The sequence below is a fragment of the Nerophis lumbriciformis genome, linkage group LG18 (genome assembly GCF_033978685.3).
Source record: "Nerophis lumbriciformis linkage group LG18, RoL_Nlum_v2.1, whole genome shotgun sequence".
NCBI lineage: Eukaryota > Metazoa > Chordata > Actinopteri > Syngnathiformes > Syngnathidae > Nerophis > Nerophis lumbriciformis.
The window spans coordinates 22002229-22027500 of NC_084565.2; the positions used below are offsets into that span (position 1 = coordinate 22002229).

The window sequence follows — 25272 nt, forward strand, 5'->3', positions numbered from 1 at the left end:
AGACCCCAATATTTTGACACAATATCATACAGGAACATTTTAATGGAATTCACTTTTTTTTTTTCTCAAAACTTAGTAATAGTTTTATCCGTCGAGGTTTATATATTAACGTTAACTTCGCCAGTGAGCACAACAGTCGGAGTCTCCTCACTCATCTTTGTACTGACGTATCCATCGGCCTGATTCCTAACCATATAACGACCCATGCCGCCTTTCAGGTAACCATGCACGGTTAAGGTAAAGGAGCATATTTGGTCAAAATAGATTGTGCGATTAATCCAGTGGTTCTCAAACTTTTTTTGTCATCCCCCACTTTGGACAAGGGGGAGTTTTCAAGCCCCACCTGCCCCCATCGCCCCAACAGAGCGCTAATGCCAAGCTTTAACATTTTCAAATTTATTGAACATCAAGTTGTATACATTCGAACTCAATAACATAAAATAACATTAAGTTCAATAATAAATAAAATAACTGTGCAGCTGTGGTATAACTTGCATCAAGTTCAATAATAAATAAAATAACTTCCATCAAGTTCAATAATAAATAAAACAAAAGTGTTATAACTTGCATCAAGTTCAATAATAAATCAAAAAAAGTGTTATAACTTGCATCACGTTCAATAATAAATAAAAAAAACTGTTATAACTTGCATCAAGTTCAATAATAAATCCAAAAAAGTGTTATAACTTGCATCACGTTCAGTAATAAATCAAAAAAGTGTTATAACTTGCATCAAGTTCAATAATAAATCAAAGTGTTATAACTTGCATCAAGTTCAATAATAAATCCAATAACTTGCATCAAGTTCAATAATAAATCAAAAAAAGTGTTATAACTTGCATCAAGTTCAATAATAAATAAAACAAAAGTGTTATAACTTGCATCAAGTTCAATAATAAATCAAAAAAAGTGTTATAACTTGCATCACGTTCAGTAATAAATCAAAAAAGTGTTATAACTTGCATCAAGTTCAATAATAAATCAAAGTGTTATAACTTGCATCAAGTTCAATAATAAATCCAATAACTTGCATCAAGTTCAATAATAAGTCAAAAAAAGTGTTATAACTTGCATCAAGTTCAATAATAAATAAAACAAAAGTGTTATAACTTGCATCAAGTTCAATAATAAATCAAAAAAAGTGTTATAACTTGCATCAAGTTCAATAATAAATCAAATAACTTGCATCAAGTTCAATAATAAATACAATAAAAGTGCCACTTTGCAATCTTTGCAAAAAAAAAAGGAGGAGCTATGCATTTGGCAAGACAGGGCAAGTGACAGCACTTTCCCCCAGGAGAGCCACCTTGCTTCACTGTGAAACAGCACGGCTGTATGATCAGCTCCCATTTCCTCACACAGTGCAGAGAACAGTCGCGCTTTCAGTGGTCGTGTTTTGATCAAATTTACCGCGCTCACAACATCTGTTAAAACCTCATTGAGTTCGGGGCTTAGCTGCCTTGACGCGAGTGCTTCCCGGTGAATGACACAGTGTGTGCCCGTCACATTTTTTTTCTCTGCAGGCGCTGGCTCTGGCTCGACGACCTTTGAGGTGCGAGTCACAAATGTATATATTTGTGTAATTGTGATCCACACATTAGCCTGCTACTCATCCGCTCGAAAGTTTGTTCCGCTTAGCCCCGCCCCCATTAGTTACTGTTGCTATGTCTGTCAAACTTTCGCTCCTACCGAGAAATATAAAGCCTACAGTAAAAATAAGTACCGGTAATTTCCATTTATTTATATAGCGGATTTCACAGATAGAATCACAAAGTGATTTACAGTGTGTATAGAAAATGAAAGCATAGTAAAAAAAATAATCTAAAAATATAATAATTTAAAAAAAATTTAAAGTGAAATTTCCTCCCGTTCCTCGCGCCCCACCTGTCATGTCTCTATTCCCCACCAGTGGGGCGCGCCCCACACTTTGAGAAACGCTGGATTAATCTGTGTATCTACTGCACATTATTGTTATTTTTGTGATTAATTACAAGAGTTAACGCGTTGTTTTTGACATCCCTAATATATATAGGGGAGTCTTCAGGGGTAAAACTCCCCTGAAGAGCAGGGAAACCTGCGAAACAGGCTTGTAGGGATGAAATAGCCTCAGTGTTTTTTTTTTTCTGACCTAACGTACAGTATATTACGCTCTACCCTGGTACTGAGCACTGTAAAACGGATAAACCACAGAAACCTCGACTATTATGTGTGTGTGTGTGTGTGTGTGTATATATATATATATATATATATATATATATATATATATATATACAGTATATATAAATAAATAAATAGTCGAGGTTACTGTGGTTTACTGTTACTGTGGTTTATCCACAGTAGAGCGGAATATACTGTACGTTAGGTCAGAAAAAAAAAAAACGGAGGCTATTTCATCCCTACAAGCCTGTTTCGCAGGTTTCCCTGCTCTTCAGGGGAGTTTTACCCCTGAAGACTCCCCTGAAGAACAGGGAAACTAGCGAAACAGGCTTGTAGGGATTATATATATATATATATATATATATATATATATATATATATATATATATATATATATATATAGGCTCCAGCACCCCAAACGGGACAATCGGTAGAAAATGGATGGATGGATATCTATATAGATACATATATATATAAATCTCGCAGAAAGCGTAATCGGCATCGCTTTTGGAAAAGACGGGCCACACTTTAGAGTGTTTTCTATTTGCCATGGTTGGGTTTTTGTCATGAAACACTTATGAAGCTGTTTTCCTCTCAAGTGCTAGCAAGTACTCGCCAATTCAAACAGACGTGACGTCACGCACAACCATACTTGCCAACCCTGCCGATTTTTCCGGGAGGCTCACGAATTTCAATGCCCCTCCCGAAAATCTCCCGGGGCAACCATTCTCCCGAATTTCTCCCGATTTTCACCCTGACAACAATATTGAGGGCATGCCGTGATGGCACTGCCTTTAGCGTCCTCTACAACCTGTCGTGGCGTCCGCTTTTTCTCCATACAAACAGCGTGCCCACCCAGTCACATGTTGTATGCGGCTTCTACAGACACATGTGAGTGACTGAAAGACATGTTTGATCAACAGACATACAAGTCACACTAAGGGTGGCCGTATAAACAACTTTAACACTGTTACAAATATGCACCGCACTGTGAACCCACACCAAACAAAAATGAAAAACACGTTTCGGGAGAACATCCGCACCGTAACACAACAAACACAACACAACAGAACAAATACCTAGAGCCCCTTGCAGCCCTAACTCTTTCGGGGTACAATATACACCCCCCCCCCTATCTCCCGAATTCGGAGGTCTCAAGGTTGGCAAGTATGCACGCAACCAAGGCATCGAAACATGGCAAGGCTGGATCTTAGGCGAATCGGTGCCCGGTACTACCGGCTGGTTTCGGTCTGTGACATAGCATGATCGTAATGTAAGGCATTCTCATATTGTAAATTTAGTTCAACTTGATGTATAGTGTCGTGCTTTTATTTTGAAGGCGGAAAAGTGTGTGATTGGTTTCACAAAGTGTTTTGACATGTTTTGATGTTGGATCGACTGTCCGCAATAAAAAAAAAACTTTTGTGTCATCGTATTTACTAAATTAGTTACAGTAAAAATCTAAATGTTATGTTATCACTGCGCCTTAACCGTAATCTGAACACAGAAGTGAAGCACCACCCACCTCTGAATAACGAGCGCAGCAGGCGTTTGCTGCAGGGATGTCACCTCTTTTCACGGCGAAAAGAGTAATTTCTAGTCAGGAAACAACTTGCCATGGCTGATATTTCCTTAAGGTAGCCTTTCCTTTGTCCATTTCTTCTCGCTTGTGGCTCATCAGTAGCAAGTGAACTGCAGCCAAGTGTTCCCCCTGCTACGGCACGGCCAGAGGGTAAAAAGTCAATTAACATTTTCAAACAATATTGGAGAAACACAAGACTTGAACTAAAGTCAAAGGCAATAAATTAGGTTGGTAAACAGTTACAGAGCTGAGTTAGCAGGAGAATGAAAAGCATTTATGTGTCTACTAAAAAGGTCAGAATAAGGCAAAACAACATTATTTTCTCCATGTCTTCCAATTGGTCCGTTTGGCCCCGCTCGGGTTCAAGTCCAGGTTCGTAAAGCCCGACTTGCAAACCCGCCGTTGTTGATAGATTGATCTTGGTTTTGTTGAATCCAGAGGGATTTTTGTTGTGGAATTTCAAATTAGAAAAAAATAAGGCTTTGCAACAAGGTGAGATTATGTTATTATATTTTTGAGTCCGCTATGTCAGTGATTTTCAACCACTGTGATTTATTGCCTGGTGTGCCGTGGGAAATTATGCAACTTCACCTAATTGGTCCAAAAAATATTTTTTGCAAATCAATAATCATAACAATGTGCCGTTGTCTAGTGCCTGTGCTGTGTAGAGCTTGGCAGGGTAACCATGTAATACTCCATGTCAGTAGGTGGCAGCAGGTAATTCATTGCTTGGTAGAAGTCGGAACGCGTCGATGATGGTTTGTCGTGATCCCAATAGGCAGATCACAGCGGGAGACAGCGTGCAGGTAAAAAGGTATGTAACGCTTAAACCAAAAATCAACAAAAGGCAAGTCCCGCTAGGAAAAAGCACTGAAGCATAGGGATGGCTATGTAAAACAAAAGTAAAACTGAACGAGCTACAAAGTCAACAAAAACAGAATGCTGGACGACAGCAAAAACTTACAGCGTGTGGAGCAAAGACGGCGTACACAAAGCACATCCCGTACATGACATGACAATCAACAATGTCCCCTCAAAGAAGGATAGCGTACGCACAACTTAAATAGTCTTGATTGCGAAAACAAAGTAGGGGCGGGCAATAGCGCTCAAAGGAAGGTGTGAAGCTGCTACAGGAGAACACCAACAAAACAGGAAGGGTCACCAAAATAGTGCAAGACAGGAACTAAAGCAATACACACAGGAAACAACAACAATTTCAAAATAAAGCACGACAACCTGGTGGAGTTTAATTTTTTAACCTTTTCTGCTGGTGGTGTGCCTCCGTATTTTTTTTATGAAAAAAAAGGGCCTTGGCTCAAAAAAGGTTGAAAAAACACTGCGCTATATAATGCAAATGTGCTCAGGTGGCTGAAGCCTGACGCTGATGCACAGATGGGAGCTGCATTATGATGATGTCGTCCAGAGGGCTTTTACGTTTATGAGTCTCACACTTTGTACATGCTTATGTTTTAATGGTCTAAGCTTGACTTCACTAAATACCAGCATGGCCCTTCCCAAAAAGGTTACTGTGCTGTAAACCTGTGTGCTTTTTCTAATCTCATGGCCCTAAACTCTCCGCCTCAGGTGTTGTCTTTCATTACCGCGCTCCTCCTGACCGTTATGCCTTGTCCTTTGCCGACGCCAAGAGGGTGTGCGTGGAGAACTCGGCAACCATTGCAACACCCGGGCAGCTGCAAGCCACCTTCAAAGATGGCTACGAAAACTGTGACGCAGGGTGGCTGTCGGACCAGACCGTACGGTGAGCCTCTTCCTTTCCTTACCATAGTACAACTGGGACATAATGGTCAATGATATGGTGTCTTTACAACTGAAATGACTGGTTTTAATGAAAAAGGCAAAACATGTACAGGAGGTCATGATGCAACTTAAGCTGACCATCTATAAACTAATAAAACATGGGTACATGGAAGGTAATACTAACCGCTGGGAGTTTTGCTGCGGTTATCATCATTACCATTTATTGTTACATCCCTAAAATACAGATTTTTTTTGCTAGTGAAAAATCGAAACACCTCTCCTTACAAAGACAGTACTGTATTTTCCCGACCATAGGGCACACCGGATTATAAGGCGCACTGCCGATGAATGGTCTATTTTCGATCTTTATCTTTTTTCATATATAGGCCCACCAGATTATAGGGTGCATAAAAGGAGTCATATTATATATATTTTTTTTCGAATGTAAAATGTTATGTGGTCTACATAACATGTAATGGTGGTTATTTGGTCAAAATGTTGCATAGATTATGTTTTACAGATCGTCTTCAAGCCGCTTTCTGACAGTCGCTTCCGGATGCACCGTTTTGTGGGTGGTCTTATTTACGTGGCTCACCTTCGGCAGCGTCTTCTCCCCGTCATCTTTCTTGTAGCGGTGTAGCGTGCAAGGACGGGAGTGGAAGAAATGTCAAAAGCATTAAATCAATAACGGAGCAGCATATCCTAATCCTTAGCTCACTTGTGCAATAACAACACTGGAAATGTGTCCCGTGAAAAACCGTCCGACCGGAACTCTCTAATAACTAAAGTTCCTTGGGTGAATTATGTAAACTCACTACACCGGTATGTTTTAGCGCTTTCATGGCGAGTTTACTGACAGATATAAGTAAGAACTTTACACTACTTTATATTAGAAATGGCAACAGCGGAGGATGAATGTCCCATAACAAGAAAATAGAGAAAAAGAAGGAGCTTATCGACTACGAGTCGGCACGGACTGCAAAGGCGGATGCGCGCAATTTTTCAGGACTTATGCATATCCCAAATACAGATCAGCAGGTACCAGAAGGTAAGAAAAGTTGCTTTTGCATAAAATTGCGAAACAAAACGCCAGATAATGTCTTACCTTATACACACACTATAATAATACTCGTATGTTGAAGCAAAGTGCAATCCATCAAAGGGTGCGGCTTCATAGCTTACCAAAGTCGTACTAAAACCTTTTGATAGATTTTTGAGAGCCGTGTGTAATGTTCTATATTTTCAATGGCACATATAAAATGTTGGTGTTGTTTATCTGAGTCATATTGCAGTCTATCTCTTATGTGTGACTGCCATCTACTGGTCACACTTATCATTTCACTATGTACCAAATAAAATAGCTTCTAAGTCAGTAAGCAAAACCAGAATTTTTCCGTACATTAGGCGCACCGGGTTATAAGGCGCACTGTCGAATTTTGAGAAAAAGAAAAAAGATTTTAAGTGTGCCTTTATAGTCCGGAAAATACTGTAGTTCTGATTAGCTCCTTTTTCTTAGCTCCACATGTTACTGTGATTGGATAGATTCCTAACTTGTCCCACCCGCTTTAAGATAAAAAATGATTGGATTTTGTGTCCATCGACATTTTCATCTCGTTTTTATTCGACTAAATTGTCAATTAATTGTATTATTGTTTTCGTCAACGTGCATTTGTTGTGGTTAGTTATCGTCATATTTTAGTTAGACTACACAATTATTACTGATAATAATAATTTTATATTTACTAATAATAAGTACATATTGACTAACAATAAGTACATATTGACTAATAATAAGTATATATTGACTAATAATAAGTACATATTATCTAATAATAAGTACATATTGACTAATAACAAGTATATATTGAATAATAAAAAGTATATATTGAATAATAAAAAGTATATATTGACTAATAATAAGTACATATTGACTAATAATAAGTACATAATGACTAATAATAAGTATATATTGACTAATAATAAGTACATATTATCTAATAAGTACATATTGACTAATAAGTACATATTGACTAATAATAAGTATATATTGAATAATAAAAAGTATATATTGACTAATAATAAGTACATATTGACTAATAATAAGTACATATTGACTAATAATTAGTATATATGGACTAATAATAAGTACATATTATTAATATGAACATTTTCCTTCTTTATCAGTGTCCATTAAGTTTTGTTTCATCCTAATGTTTTGATCAGTTTCACCTCAGGATTAATGCCTCTACCCCTGAAAAACTTGTCAAAAACATTATCCACTATGAAGATGTATGCCAATTACGTGTTTGCACACACATTTTACCAACGCTCCCTCCTGTCAGTCACTCTGCACTCGCTCAAGCCCGACATGACATCAGCAGTCAGCACTTGTGTTGGCTCGTATTAACCGTTTCATTTTCGAATGGCGGCCGGTGCTGTCGTCATGGAGACTGACTGTTGTCTCGCTTTTTCCACCGCTCTACTGCTGTGCGACTTTTCCCTTCTGCCTACGCTCCCCCTGTTTCCACTGGGGAGATGCCTAATTGGTCCGCATTGAGGAGGCTCAAAGTGAACATCAGCCAAGTGTCCAATTAATACAGAGGTAGAGAAAAAAGAAAATAAAAAACCGACATCAGGCATTGATTCATCATGCACCAAGCAGACAGCTGGCGACTGGGAGGAGAAAAGAGAAGACACAGTTGTCCTGGTTATCCTCTTATGTGTCTGAGAAAAGTAAGGTTCATAGTTTTCTATGTACGTATTTTTGCTGCCCAAGCCCATATCACACTTTTCAAACCACTCCTCTTGTGCATCAATAGCTCATGTGGGGACCAGAATATCCCGTCTCTTAAACATTGCGTACCCTTGGATTGGCGGACCAGAGAGGATCAAACTCTTGAGCCTCTCCGGCAAAGTTTTTCCCAGAGTTCTGAGAAGGGTACGAACCTTAGTCGAATCTCAGCTACAGTTAAAGTTAAAGTACCACTGATAGTCACACACACACACACACTAGGTGTGGTGAAATAACCCTCTGCATTTGATCCATCCCCTTGTTCCACCCCCTGGGAGGTGAGGGGAGCATTTTGGTGATTTAACCCCCAATTCCAACCCTTGATGCTGAGTGCCAAGCAGGGAGGTAATGGGTCCCATTTTTATAGTCTTTGGTATGACTCGGCCGGGGTTTGAACTCACGACTATCTTTGGGCGGACACTCTAACCACAAGGCCACCGAGCAGGAGATACAATGTGGTTTTTGTCCAAGGCGTCGAACACCGTACCAGCTCTACACCCTGGCAAGGGTACTGCAAGATGCATTGGAGTATACCCAACCAGTCCACGCTTTGGACTTGGACAAGTCATTCGACTATGTCCCTCACGGTGTCCTGTGGAGGTACAGAATCCATGGCAGAGGACTACGTGCCTTTTGGTCCTTGTACGAATGGAGGTAGGAGCCTTGTTCGTGTTGTCAGAAATAAATCAAGCCTCTTCAAAGTTAACCTGTGCTACAAACTTTATGGATAGAATTTGTAACGTTGAGCGTGTCCAGTTTGTGGTCCTTAGAATCTGGTCTCCGCTATTTGCGGATTGATATAACCATGATGGCCACATGAAACTATGACTTTCAGCATTTTCTGAGGTGTTTCAATGCTCAGTGTGAAGATTTTAGGATTAGCGCCTCCAAATCTGAGGCTATGGTTCTTAGAATAGGATGGATTGCATCCCTTTTGGGGAGTCATATCTTGGAGGAGTTCAGGTATCTCAGGAACTTGTTCACGAGTGAGGGAATACAGGACTGTGAGATCGACAGGCAAATCGGCACAGAGCAAGTCGATCTACAAAAAACAACTAAAAAAAATCACTTGTACATCAGTATTCACAGCCTTTGCTCAATACTTTGTTGATGCCTATTTGGCAGCAATCACAGACACTTATTTTAGAATACGAGGCCACAAGCTTGGCTATGTTTGGGCAGTTTTGCCCATTCCTCATCGTTTCCAGTCCCTCAGCATAGATAGTCAACTGGTAGAGCAGGTGCAGTCCTTCAAATATTTGGGGACAGACATCAACACCTGTGCAGCCTTCACCACACATGCTGATAACGTTTATCTGAAAGCTCAGCGTGCTTTTCCACCTGAAGAGGAAACTAATATTTTTCATCATGAGTAAGGACACCTTGGTCATGGTCTACAAATCCTTAAAAGAATCCATACACATTTTTAACATGGCTTCCTGGTCTAACTTATTTACAATTAAACATAAAACCAAACTGTTCCCTCATAACAAAACAGGTCAGTAAAATATTTGGATTCCCCCAGACCTTCCTCACAGATCTTTACACTCAGGCAGTTACCAGGAAAGCCACCACCCTCATTCAGGACCCTGCACATCCACTGCACTCATCATCCTAGCTTCTACCAGCAGGCTGTCGATTAAAGATCCCACTTGCCCGGAAAAACAAATATGAAAAAACTTTAATTCCCGCTGTAATCTTGTTTTAGAGCCTGTCAAAGATGAATTTCTGTTTTGTAACAGACAATAAAATGTTTATCTATAAATCTTCCTCTATCCTGACTAGTCTCCCAGTTTCTGCAGCTGAAAACCATCCCCACAGCATGATGCTGCCACCACCCTGCTTCACTGTAGGGATGAGTGGTGCCTGGTTTATTCTAAACATGACACCTGGCATTCATGCCCAGTAGTTCAATCTTTGACTCATCGGAGCAGACAATTTTGTTCCTCGTGGTCTGGGAGTCTTTCAGGTGCATGTTGGCAAACGTTGCTACGAAGAAATTGCTTCTGTCTGGCCACTATACCATACAGGCCTGATTGGTGAATTATTTTAGAGATGGTTGTCCTTCTGGAAGGTTTTCCTCTCTCAACAAAGGAATGCTGTTGCTCTGACAGAGTGACCATCGGGTTCTTGGTCACCTCCCTGACTAGAGTAAGACAAATCCAGCAATGTACAGAGACATCCTGGATGAAAACCAACTCTTTCCATCCAACCAGATGGAGCTTGAGAAGGGGTTTGAAGAGAAATGGGCAAAGAGGAATGAGCAAAACTACCCAACGCCAAATAAAGATGGATTTAAAAAGATTTTAAGCTGTAATTGCAACAAAAGATGCATCAACAAAGTATTAAGCAAGGTCTGGGTTACAGTACAAAGGACCCAAATGAATACTAGATACCTCCTCGTCTAAGAATGCCCAGTCGGAAGACGGCCCTAAGACACAGCAGACAGATCATGTCTTGCAGCTGGCCTTGGAACGTCTCACTGTCCCCTGCTGAAACTGGAAGAAATGGCCAGAAACCAGGAAGTTTGGGCTTCCCTACGGAGACTGCTACCCTGGTCTCGGGAATAAGCAGTAGAAAATAGATGAAATGCAGAAAAACAATGTGGAATACATGTATATGATGAATAAAATGGATTCATAAATGTTAAACATCGCATTCATTGAAGACTCTTGAATATGGCAATGACCTGAGTGAGGAGTGTAAAGGAGAGGAGAGACACACACATGTCACCTTTGTACTTGGTTACAAGTTTTTCTTGAATTTAGTAGTGTGTCTCACCTTTTTTATTGAAGTGATGGCACTCACAACTTTCCTTGGCATCATTTTACACCAGTACTCAATTAGAAAAAGCACAGAGTTTTGTGGGGTTACTGTGTTAGTTATCAAAGACCTATAGAGTCAACCAGTTATGATGTCAAAGAGGAGCAACTGGCTGGGGAGAATCATTTCCAGGTGGGGAGTTGAGAGCAGGATTTGTAATAACATGTTAAGAATGCAGATTAACTCGTACAGTGTATTAATATCACGACAAGACTGAGTCACCAACACATGGGATTCTGTGTCCAGGCATCCAATTCCTTCGAACAATACAAAGACAGTTTGTTTCGAGAAAAGGTTCAGTCGAAAACTGAATCCTATGAAAAGTGGGGCTTGAATGAAGCGCTGTCTCAAAGAACAGAGAGTTAAAATTGACAGTAATAAAAAAGTGCAACCTGTAACCCAGGGGTCCCCAAACTTTTGGACCCGGGGCCCGCATTGGGTTATATACATAGATAATCTGTCTCAATGCAGATTATCAATCAATCAATCAAAGTTTATTTATATAGCCCTTAATCACAAGTGTCTCAAATGGGGTCTATTTATAGGCTAGAGCAGTGGTTCTTAACCTTGTTGGAGGTACCGAACCCACCAGTTTCATATGCGCATTCACCGAACTTTTATTTAGTGAAAAATAAAATGTTTTTTTTCCAAATTCAAGACAAAGTTATATGTTTTTGGTAACACTTTAGTATGGGGAACATATTCTAAGTAACAAAGACTTAATTTAGAGTTATTTGGTTAGGGTTAGGGTTAGAGGGTTAGGGCCAGGGTTAGAGGGTTAGGGTTATACCAGCGGTCGGCAACCCGTGGCTCCGGAGCCGCATGCGGCTCTTTGATCACTCTGATGCGGCTCAGCTGCATACTTGCCGATCCCCCCGATTTTCCCGGGAGACTTCCGGATTTCAGTGCCTCTCGCAGAAAACTCCCGGGATTGATATTCACCCATCCATCCATCCATCCATTTTCTACCGCTTATTCCCTTTGGGGTCGCGGGGGGCGCTGGAGCCTATCTCAGCTACAATCGGGCGGAAGGCGGGGTACACCCTGGACAAGTCGCCACCTCATCGCCACCTCATATTCACCCTTGCTATAATAATTAGGGCATGCCATGATGGTACAGCATTTAGCGTCTTCTACAATCTGTATTAACAGCGTGCCAGCCCAGCCTCTTGTTATATGCATCTTCTGCTTGTACACGTAAGTGACAGCAAGGCATACTTGGTCAACAGCCACACAGGTTACACTGACGGTGGCCATATAAAACAACTTTAACACTCTTACTAATAATGCGCCACACTCTGAACCAAAACCAAACAAGAATGCCAAACACATTTCAGGAGAACATCTGCACCTTAACACAACACAAACACAACAGAACAAATACCCAGAATCCCATGCAGCCCTGACTCTTCCGGGCTACATTATACACCCCTGCTACCACCAAACACCGCCCCCACCCCAACCCTGCTCCCTCACACATCACCCCCCGCCCAAGCCTCCCACCCCCCACCCCCCCACCCCTTCTGTGCGTCGGTTGAGGTGGGCGGGGTTTGGTAGCGGGGGGGGGAGAGAGGGGGTGTATAATGTAGCCCGGAAGAGTTAGGGCTGCATGGGATTCTGGGTATTTGTTCTGTTGTGTTTATGTTGTGTTACGGTGCAGATGTTCTCCCGAAATGTGTTTGTCATTCTTGTTTGGTGTGGGTTCACAGTGTGGCGCATTATTAGTAAAAGTGTTAAAGTTTTTTATACCGCCACCCTCAGTGTAACCTGTGTGGTTGTTGACCAAGTATGCCTTGCTGTAACTTACGTGAGCAAGCGGAAGCCCCAAACAACGTGTGGCTGGGCCGGCACGCAGGTTCTAGTGGGCGCTAAATGCTGTACCGTCACGGCACGTTCGAGAGAACAGTTGCTTTGAAAATCGATGAGATTCAACGAAGAATCAGTTCATTAAGTGATTCGGTTCAGTACGTTCACTCAAAAGAATGTTCGTTCAAACGAATCGTTCGCGAACGACACAACTTCAGTATGCAGTGTTATTTCAATGAAATTTCAAAAGATTTTTGTGGCTCCCATTGTTTTCCTTAATTTGTGAAACTGGTCAAAATGGCGCTTTGACTGGTAAAGGTTGCCGACCCCTGGGTTATACAAACGTAAGGCCATGCCGAATAAGGCATTAATAAGTACTTAATAATGACTAGTTAAGAGCCAATATGTTACTAATTTGCATGTTAATAAGAAACTAATTAATGGTGAATATGTTCCCCATACTAAAATGTTACCATGTTTTATTACTGGTGCACAAAATGAACCGTGCATGAACATCACCTTGTTCAAAGAACAAAACCAACACAGCGCATAAACTCACAACAAATTACACACCTGCAAATCAGTGTGACTTCTGCTGTTGCCGTGTCCGTAATACGCCGATAGGGATATGTTTTTATTTACATGATGAGTCGGGTGTGACTTTACCTCTGCCAAACCCCTGAGCCCGACTCACCGAACCCCTAGGGTTCGGTCGAACCCAGGTTAAGAACCACTGGGCTAGAGTATACAAATTAGTTTTAAGATGGGACTTAAATGCTTCTACTGAGGTAGCATCACTAACTGTTACGGTAGGGCATTCCATAGTACTGGAGCTCGAATAGAAAACGCTCTATAGCCCGCAGACTTTTTTTGGGCTCTGGGAATCACTAATAAGCTGGAGTTCTTTGAACGCAGATTTCTTGCCGGGACATATGGTACAATACAATCAGCAAGATTGGATGGAGCTAGACCCTCAGATTAGATAAATTGCCTTTTCCTTACACTGAACAAAGAAAAAGTCATGTGTCCACTGATGTTTAAAAACTCCACACTATGAGTCTATTTTACGTTTCCCCAACGATTTCGCCATTTTTTTCCCTCGTGCACTAATCGACTGAAAGCGTGATGACGTCACTTTTTAGAAAATATGATTGGCCAGAACGGTTAGGAGACCCCGAGAATAACAAGCGGTAGGAAATGGATTGATGGATGGGCTAGAAAAGACAGATAAAAAAAAAACATATATATATATATATATATATATATATATATATATAATATATATATATATTTTTTTTAATTCTTTTTTTTTTTTTTTTTTTTTTTTACTTGCGTGCCAGATTTTGGACGCTGGCGGGCCGTATCAGACCCGCGGGCCGTAGTTTGGTGACCCCAGTTCTAACCTATTACTCTCTCCTTGAATTCCTGCCTCCACCTCCCATTCTTATGTGTGGAAACAGTGGGGACGAAGATTGATGGCTCATTATTGCACACCAAAGGGAACAACTTGTTGTTTTTAATTGCCTTCGGTTGTTGTGACATGTTATGAATGGTAGAGCACTTTATCACTTTAGGCAGTGTGGATTTTTTATTTAATTTTTTATGATTAGAAAATATGAGTACAACAATAAATAAATGAGAGTAATTCATCTTATTTCATTCAAAGGCTTATCCCCTGAGGACTGTATATTCATTTTTATTTATTTATTTTTTTTACATTCCCTCCTCCCCACACAGGTATCCCATCCAGTCACCTCGGCCAGGTTGCTATGGTGATCGCGACGATGCCCCTGGAGTCCGCAACTATGGCAAAAGGTTGCCAGATGAGCTGTTTGATGTCTACTGCTTCGCCAAGGAATTACAAGGTAGGCGTCTGGGGATGAGGTCGGAATCTTTTGGGGGTTTTGTCTCGCTCAGGTGAGCACGCTCACCTGGATTTAACGTTCTGTTGGCCCACAATGGAGGAAGAAAAAGCAAGAATGCTCACAGGAGTGAGACTATCACAACAATGGAAGAAGTGGTCCAACACCTTTGAAGTTATATGAAAACCAGACCTGCAAATGATTTATTAAGTTGTTTCTTCATGGTATTTTTAGCAACACAACTTGAGTTTTTACATTTGTTTGAATGTGTTCTATTACTTTAGCAATTTTGACTGAGACATTATTTTTCTGTATAGGTGAGAAAGTCAACCTGACCATTTTCTAACTTCTTAGGTACAAACCCTGTTTCCATATGAGTTGGGAAATTGTGTTAGATGTAAATATAAAAGGAATACAATGATTTGCAAATCCTTTTCAACCCATATTCAGTTGAATATGCTACAAAGACAACATATTTGATGTTCAAACTGATAAACTTTTTTTTTTTTGCAAATGATCATTAACTTTAGAATTTGATGCTAGCAACACGTGACAAAGACGTTGGGAAAGGTGGCAATAAATACTGATAAAGTTGAGGAATGCTCATCAAACACTTATTTGGAACATCCCACAGGTGAACAGGCAAATTGGGAACAGGTGGGTGCCATGATTGGGTATAAAAGTAGATTCCATGAAATGCTCAGTCATTCACAAACAAGGATGGGGCGAGGGTCACCACTTTGTCAACAAATGCGTGAGCAAATTGTTGAACAGTTTAAGAAAAACCTTTCTCAACCAGCTATTGCAAGGAATTTAGGGATTTCACCCTCTACGGTCCGTAATATCACCAAAGGGTTCAGAGAATCTGGAGAAATCACTGCACGTAAGCAGCTAAGCCCGTGACCTTCGATCCCTCAGGCTGCACTGCATCAACAAGCGACATCAGTGTGTAAAGGATATCACCACATGGGCTCAGGAACACTTCAGAAACCCACTATCAGTAACTACAGTTGGTCGCTACATCTGTAAGTGCAAGTTAAAACTCTCCTATGCAAGGCGAAAACCGTTTATCAACAACACCCAGAAACGCCGTCGGCTTCGCTGGGCCTGAGCTCATCTAAGTTGGACTGATACAAAGTGGAAAAGTGTTCTGTGGTCTGACGAGTCCATATTTCAAATTGTTTTTGGAAACTGTGGACGTCAAAGAGGAAAAGAACCATCCGGATTGTTATAGGCGCAAAGTTGAAAAGCCAGCATCTGTGATGTTATGGGGGTGTATTAGTGCCCAAGACATGGGTAACTTACACATCTGTGAAGGCGCCATTAATGCTGAAAGGTACATACAGGTTTTGGAGCAACATATGTTGCCATCCAAGCAACGTTACCATGGACGCCCCTGCTTATTTCAGCAAGACAATTCCAAGCCACGTGTTACATCAACGTGGCTTCATAGTAAAAGAGTGCAGGTACTAGACTGGCCTGCCTGTAGTCCAGACCTGTCTCCCATTGAAAATGTGTGGCGCATTATGAAGCCTAAAATACCACAACGGAGACCTCCGGACTGTTGAACAACTTAAGCTGTACATCAAGCAAGAATGGGAAAGAATTCCACCTGAGAAGCTTAAAAAAATGTGTCTCCTCAGTTCACAATTGTTTGAGTGTTGTTAAAAGAAAAGGTGATGTAACACAGTGGTGAACATGCCCTTTCCCAACTACTTTGGCACGTGTTGCAGCCATGAAATTCTAAGTTAATTATTATTTGCAAAAAAAAAAAAAGTTTATGAGTTTGATCAAATATCTTGTCTTTGTAGTGCATTCAATTGAATATGGGTTGAAAAGGATTTGCAAATCATTGTATTCCGTTTATATTTACATCTAACACAATTTCTCAACTTATATGGAAACGGAGTTTGTAGTATCAGAGGCTTAAGAGAGGCAGGACAGCGTCTGTGTGAAATCAGAGTGGTAGGGACTCATATCGTCCAGATGACGGAAATTTCACTAACAAGTTCTCTATTTTCCGCTCGTGAAAATAAATGTGGCAGTCATTTTCTCTAATATCAATTAGTTTTTGAGTATTCAGTTGATAACCAACTACCCGGAACACCCCTTTTCCATTGTCAGACTGGGTATGCCGCCCCCTCCTGGGGAAATGTCATCTACAGAACTGGGGCCCATTTCCGAGGTGTACAATGTTCAAAAAGAAACAATGCATGTGAAACTAATATGTTCAATGTTTTTCTCTGCCTGATCCATGATTACTTACAAACTCATATGGTTTACATTAGGAATAATAAAAAAAGAAAAAAAGAAACGCCATTTCCGGACTTCCCTGCTCGTCCATATCCTCTTTCTTTTTGAGAAAACATCAGTAGAAGAGGACGCGAAATAGAATACTAGCGGCTTACCTTCTTTTTAATTTGTTTTTTGAGCAGCAGGTCTGCTTGTCTTTCCGTTTTACCGCAGGATTCCGTCATTCTCCCAACGAGGTTGCTCCTGATTTTCAGGATGACAATCGGCCTCAGTCTCAAAACAATAAATTGATTGCTGCAAACTGCACGATTTAGCTTGGTCCGTACCATTTTGTGATGAGTCATTTCAACAGGGGAGGTCCATACTTTCCTCAGATTCCCATTAGTGTTGTCTCAACACCAATATTTTGGTACCAAAATGAATTTCGATACTTTTTGGTACTTTTCTAAATAAAGAGGGACCACAACAAATTGCATTATTGGCTTTATTTGAACAAAAACACTACTTTTTAGAGGCGGTATAGTACCAAATATGATTCATTAGTATCTCGGTACTATACTAATACTGGTACAACCCTAATTTCCATCATTTGGAAATGTATGCAGGCTGACTCCTTCTTTAGTTGTATTGTTACAACCTGCAACAATGCATCTGGCAAGCCATATTTAATACACAGCAGGACCAGGAGATTAAAACAATGTTGAGAACTTGTTGAATTATGTTCTGATGTTGAGCAACTCATTGTAAGGTTGGGACGTTGATTTGACCGTTGACATTTGGCGATTGCAAACTATAGATGCCGATAAATTTGTTAAAATGTAATATCGGAAATTATCGGTATGTTTTTTTTTATTATCGGTATAGTTTTTTTTTTTTTTTATTATTTTTTTTTATTAAATCAACATAAAAACACAAGATACACTTACAATTAGTGCACCAACCCAAAAAACCTTCCTCCCCCATTTACACTCATTCACACAAAAGGGTTGTTTCTTTCTGTTATTAATATTCTGGTTCCTACATTATATATCAATATATATCAATACAGTCTGCAAGGGATACAGTCCGTAAGCACACATGATTGTGCGTGCTGCTGGTCCACTAATAGTACTAACCTTTAACAGTTAATTTTAGTAATTTTCATTAATTACTAGTTTCAATGTAACTATTTTTATATTGTTTTACTTTCTTTTTTGTTCAAGAAAATGTTTTTAATTTATTTATCTTATTTTATTATTATTTTTTTAAAGTACCTTATCTTCACCATACCTGGTTGTCCAAATTAGGCATGATAATGTGTTAATTCCACGACTGTATATATCGGTTGATATCGGTATCGGTAATTAAAGAGTTGGACAATATCGGAATATCGGATATGGGCAGAAAGCCATTATCGGACATCCCTATTGCAAACCCAACAACGTAGATCCAACGTTAGACATTAACGTTGATTCAATTTAAAAATACAACTATTTTGCAACGTTGTTTCAAAGTCAGTTTTAAAAAAAACATATACAGTACAGGCCAAAGGTTTGGACACACCTTCTCCTCATTCAATGCGTTTTCTTTATTTTCATGATTATTTACATTGTAGATTGTCACTGAAGGCATCAAAACTTGGAGTTATGTACTTAACAAAAAAGGTGAAATAACTGAAAACATGTTTTATATTCGAAGTTCTTCAAAATAGCCACCCTTTGCTCTGATTACTGCTTTGCACACTCTTGGTATTCTCTCGATGAGCTTCAAGCACACCTGTGAAGTGAAAACCATTTCAGGTGACTACCTCTTGAAGCTCACCGAGAGAATGCCAAGAGTGTACAAAGCAGTAATCGGAGCATAGAGTGGCTATTTTGAAGAAACTAGAATATAAAACATGTTTTCAGTTATTTCACCATTTTTTTGTTAAGTACATAACTCCACATGTGTTCATTCATAGTTTTGATGCGTACAATGTAGTCATGAAAATAAAGAAAAAGCATTGAATGAGAAGGTGTGTCCAAACTCTTGGCCTGTACTGTATATGTATAATCAACATTGTATCAATGTCTTGTGCCTGCTGGGTAATTCCTTTAAAATCTGCATTAACATATTGTAATTAGTGATGAAGATACGACCAAAACACTTACTTTTGGAGCTAAAAGCGAGCGTTCCAAAATGTGTTGACACAGTCGTTCAAAAACAAGCCTACAATCACTACTGTGTATTTGCGATTGAAATTTACACATCAAACATAATTTTTAGGTCCAGAACTATGAAATAAAGTTCAGGTTAAAAGTAACACACACATTAGGTGTGGTGAAATTACCCTCTGCATTTGACCCATCCCCTTGTTTCACCCCCTGGGAGGTGAGGTGAGCAGTGAGCAACAGCGGTGACCGCGCTCGGGAATAATTTTGGCGATTTAACCCCCAATTCCAACCCTTGATGCTGAGTGTTATAAGTGCCAATGTTGTCAGCATTAGATTGGCCCTGTAAGTTTTACACCTGACACTCACTTAGACTTAGATGAACTATATTGACCCACAAGGGAAATTGTTCCTTCTCTGCCACTGTTGTTTTAAAAGTAATTGTCACTCCTTGACAAATATTTGATACGACAGATGCTGGCCCTCTAACATCGTCACACATCTAATCATCTGATTGTGGAATTTAGCGTTCCTGTGTGAAAGCACTTACAGTCAAGGCAATATCCCGCTTCATCGGGTTCTGCGTGGACAAATAAATGCCGGGTCTAGTTTCACAGCTCTTAAGCGCAATTTTTGCCAAAAAAAAAAAAAAACAAGGTTCCCCCCTGGCTGTACTTTGGAACATCATGCCTCTCTTCCCCTCCAGGTGAAGTCTTCCACTCTGCAGTGGCAGACAAGTTGAACCTGGCCACGGCCTCCACCCACTGTCAGTCTCTGGGGGCCCAGCTTGCCAACGTAGGCCAGCTCTACCTGGCCTGGCAGGCCGGCCTGGACAAGTGCGACCCGGGCTGGCTGGTGGACGGCAGCGTCCGTTACCCCATCAATGTCCCGAGGAAGAACTGCGGCGGGGACGAGCCCGGGGTGCGGACGGTCTACAACAACCCCAATCGGACCGGTTTCCCTGATACCACGGCCCTGTTTGATGCTTACTGCTACCAAGGTACTAACAGCTCTGTGAACACATCATTATGGTCATCAGTTACCATAGCAACAGTGGGGAGCTTTTGTAGCCTTGTGTTCCAAATGCATGCAGTGGTTTTTCTATTACACACTATGAACATATTATATATAAATATAAAGACAATGTGTGCAAGACTACAGTAAAGGTACAGATACATTACTGTATATGTGTAAAGTGTTGATATTCCTGTACATTTGGAACATCAAAATGTACCAGGATGTTTATTTACCCAAATACACAAAATGCCAGGCATCTATTGTTCCATCCATCCATCCATTTTCTACCGCTTGTCTCTTTTGGGGTCGCGGGGGGTGCTGGAGCCTATCTCAGCTGCATTCGGGCGGAAGGCGGGGTACACCCTGGACAAGTCGCCACCTCATCGCAGGGCCAACACAGATAGACAGACAACATTCACACTCACATTTACACACTAGGGCCAAGTGTTGCCAATCAACCCGGAGGGAACCCAAACAGTCACGGGGAGAACATGCAAACTCCACACAGAAAGATCCCTAGCCTGGGATTGCCTTTAGGACTACTCAGGACCTTTGTATCGTGAGGCACATGCACTAACCTCTGTACCACCGTGCTGCCCAGACATCTATTGTTTATTTCAAAAATAATTTAAGAATTTAAAAAATGCATGATCAACATCCACCCCTCATACACTGGATCATTTATTATTATTATATGAATATTTATCTATTACTCAAATGGAGAGATTATTAGGGCTCTTTGTGGGTAAGAGCTTTAATCTGGTGTTTATGTATATATATATATATATATATATATATATATATGTATATATATGTATATATATATATATATATGTATATGTGTGTGTATATATATGTATATATATATATATATATATATATATATATATATATATATGTGTATATATATGTATGTATATATATGTGTATATATATATGTATCAGTGACGTGCGGTGAGGTTGATGGCTGGTGAGGCACTGACTTCATCACAGTCAGATTTACAAACATATGAACCCTAAAGAGTATCTTATTCACCATTTGATTGGCAGCAGTTAACGGGTTATGTTTAAAAGCTCATACCAGCATTCTTCCCTGCTTGGCACTCAGCATCAAGGGTTGGAATTGGGGGTTAAATCACCAAAAATTATTCCCAGGCGCGGCGCCGCTGCTGCCCACTGCTCCCCTCACCTCCCAGGGAGTGATCAAGGGGATGGGTCAAATGCAGACGACAAATTTCATTACACCTAGTGTGTGTGTGACAATCATTGGTACTTTAACCTAACTTTAACTTTACACATACAAACTGTAGCACACAAAAAAGCACATTTAATAAAAAAAACGTTATTATGGTCTTACCTTTACTTAGAAATTAAGTCCATGCACCGCAACTAAAGCCCTCACTTAAACTTTCCACGTGCAAGATTTAATCTATTTAAAAAAGTGTAACCGAGGGTTTATAAATGTCGCCTATACTGTATGAAACTACAAAATAACAAACACGGAGGCTCCAGTTTACACGAGGACCACTTTATTTACCTTCTTTCAAAAACCTCCGCAACGTGACATCACTTCCGCTCTTAGCGCCTTCAAAATAAGAGCTCAAGGCATATATTGTATAACAGCGCATAACAGGAACTTAACATCACAAAGAGGAAAGCCCATGAAAATAGGTTACAAAAGTTATTTAATAAGAAGCCAAAAAGTGCAAAAACAATAATGTTCGTGTTGGAGGAGTTGTGAATTAGGTACACCTGCAGTCTGCAGGTGTATCTAATGTTGTGTCCCTGCAGTCATTCACAACTCCTCCAACACCAACATTATTGTTTTTGCACTTTTTGGCGGCGGGGGTGCAGGAGGTGAGCCTCAGCCAGTGCGTCTTTTGCAGCCGTTTTATGATCGCTCAGCACAATAAATACTTTACACACATACAGTTGTTGACAAAATACACTGTACATTATATACCTCAGCTAACTAAACTATGGAAATATATAATATAGTTCATATAGCAATACGGTCTCACTGCACAGCAGGCCAGCAGTTAGCCGAGTCCGTCCATGTTGAGGCACTGAGTGACGTGCCTCGACTGGCTGCTGTTCACCGCACCGTCTCTTCTCAGTATTTGAACAGCAAATGTGAAAATTCAGCGATTTTGAATAAAAATAATCTAAAACTGGTGAAGTTAAATGGAAAATAACTTTATAGTATAATCACTGGATACATATAACAATTTAATTTTTTTTTTTTCTTTTTACATTTTTTTTCTTTCCATGATGGCAGGTGAGGCCCTGCCTCACCTGCCTCTAGTGACCGCACGTCACTGATGTACAGTATATATATATATATGTATATGTGTATATATATATATATGTATATGTGTATATATATATATATATATATATATATATATATATATATATACATATATATATATATATATATATATATATATATATATATATATATATATATATATATATGTATGTATATGTATGTATATATATATGTAAATATATATATATGTGTATATATATATATATATATATGTATGTATATATATATGTAAATATATATATATGTGTATATATATATATATATATATGTATGTGTATATATATATATATATATATATATATATATATATGTGTGTATATGTATGTGTGTGTATATATATATATATATATATATATATATATATATATATATATATATATATATATATATATATATATATATATATATGTATATGTGTGTGTGTATATATATATGTATATATATGTGTGTGTGTATATATATATATATATATATATATATATATATATATATGTATTTCTCTATTTAGAGTAAGTTAATTATTTAGTTTTATTACATATGTTTTTTTTCCACTATATAAATCCTTAAACGTCAGCATACTTCAATCAAATAGTTTGTGCCAAGCAATGAATTAGATCATGAGGTCAATCAGATCAGAGGCTACTATTTGCTGTACTGTATGAGCAGCGTTTGATTTTTGTTGAAGTTGACATTCTCAAAAAGTCTATTTTGCAAAACTCTTTTATGTCTGCAGCATGTAGTATTATTTTTTTTGCCTTTTGGTTATGTTGGCATGCAAGTGTTTTTTCCTATGGGGGGATTTTATTCCCGCAGCCAAGGGAGAAAGGTGGGAAAAAAGATTGACATTTTCATATTTCAGAGTGTCACCTCATAAGGCTTGTGAATAACCAATTCATTTTAAGTAAACAACAAACAAACAGCATGGGAATAGAGTGGTGGTGCATTTGTCAAAACAAGCTTGTAGATCAACATCTTTTTTGGCTCAGTGGTGTTGAGGCTGAATGATGGAAACAAAAGATGTCCTCCGGCGAGAGTAAATGAAAACTTCAATTTCGAACACTTCGGATAGGATCTTATGAGACAGAAAACCAAAAAGAGAAGCTTTGGAAAACTTTTGTGCGAAGGTTACAGCACAATAGAACATGTTTTTTTTTCTGTTTTATTATACTGTGGTTACTATAATACCAAAAATAAAGTGATACCTTTCCTTACCACTGCACACTTGTTGCTGTACCTTCTTAATACATTTGATGTACTTCATGTTTTGTAATAACCATTAATATTAAAACATACTGCCTTTTTAATGTCAAGATGGCATAAATACTTTTTTGTATCTTTGCAACATGAATAATTAATACGTGATTTTATATTTTTTGTCTTCATTTTTCTCAGTGTGATAATCCATTTTGAGATTTTTTTGCGTGTAAAAGACAGCAAATGTTTTTTTTATAAATGTTTTTTATTCAATCATACATTGAAATTTTAGAGGTGTCATGTGCAAAATCCCTACCTGCAGGTAAAACACACGCTGTGCATTGAGGGAACATTTGCATGAAACATCTAAATTTATGAATGACACGGTGCTTCATTTGAAATTTTACTGCAAATAAATTCCCAGGCCCTTATTCGTCATAATGGCGGATTTTTCCAAACATGCAAAATGTTTTAACAATGCATCCTTATTAACATTAAAAACAACAACACACACCAGTCTTTCCTTGTCTCCTATCGTAGTCACACTGAAGTTAAGTGCTACATACGCTTCGTCATATTGTAGTACGGCAAACAAAACATGTTCCTCAAGGTCTCGCGCGCCTCTTGTCTGGCATCTCACCCACGCCAGAAGGACTGAATTCACCTAACATGATGATAATAAATCTATATATACAGTACAAGCCAAAAGTTTGGACACACCTTCTCATTTCAATGTGTTTTCTTTATTTTCATGACTATTTACATTGTAGAGTGTCACTGAAGGCATTAAAACTATGACTATGAAAACCATTTCAGGTGACTACCTCTTGAAGCTCATTGAGAGAATGCCAAGAGTGTGCAAAGCAGTAATCAGAGCAAAGGGTGGCAATTTTGAATAAAATAGAATATAAAACATGTTTTGAGTTATTTCACCTTTTTTTGTTAAGTACATAACTCCACATGTGTCCATTCATAGTTTTGATGCATTCAGGGACAATCTACAATGTAAATAGTCATGAAAATAAAGAAAACACATTGAATGAGAAGGTGTGTCCAAACTTTTGGCCTGTACTGTATATACAGTATATATACATATATGAACAAAAAATATAAACGCAACACTTTTGTGTTTGCTCCCATTTTTCATGAGTTGAACTCAAAGATCTATAACTTTTACTGAATACACGAAACACTCAAATATTGTTCACAAATCTGTCTAAATCTGTGTTAGTGAGCATTTTTTCTTTGCCAAGATAATCCATCCACCTCACAGGTGTGGCAAATCAAGATGCTGATCAAACAGTATGATTATTGCACAGGCAGCACGGTGTAACAGGGGTTAGTGTGTGTGCCTCACAATAAGGATGTTCTGGTTTCAATCTCCAGGTTCGGGGTCTTTCTGTGTGGAGTTTGCATATTACTACAGTGAATGCGTGGGTTCCCTTCCGGGTACTCCGGCTTCCTCCCACCTGCAAAGACATGCACCTGAGTTTAAATGTTGTCTGTCTATCTGTGTTGGCCCTGCGATGGGGTGGCGACTTGTCCAGGGTGTACCCGCCTTCCGCCTG

The 25272-nt window shown here is 39.2% G+C and overlaps 1 protein-coding gene across 3 annotated transcripts in view; it reads left to right on the plus strand.

Annotated features, from left to right (window-relative positions):
- ncanb (neurocan b) overlaps positions 1 to 25272 on the plus strand; it is a 492017-nt gene that overhangs the window by 202301 nt on the left and 264444 nt on the right. For all 3 annotated transcript variants that reach the window (XM_061977842.1, XM_061977841.2, XM_061977843.2), the window contains exons 5-7: positions 5324 to 5498; positions 14655 to 14782; positions 19868 to 20161. In XM_061977842.1, the coding sequence (XP_061833826.1) occupies positions 5324 to 5498; positions 14655 to 14782; positions 19868 to 20161 (597 nt within the window). The remainder of the gene's footprint in view (positions 1 to 5323; positions 5499 to 14654; positions 14783 to 19867; positions 20162 to 25272) is intronic.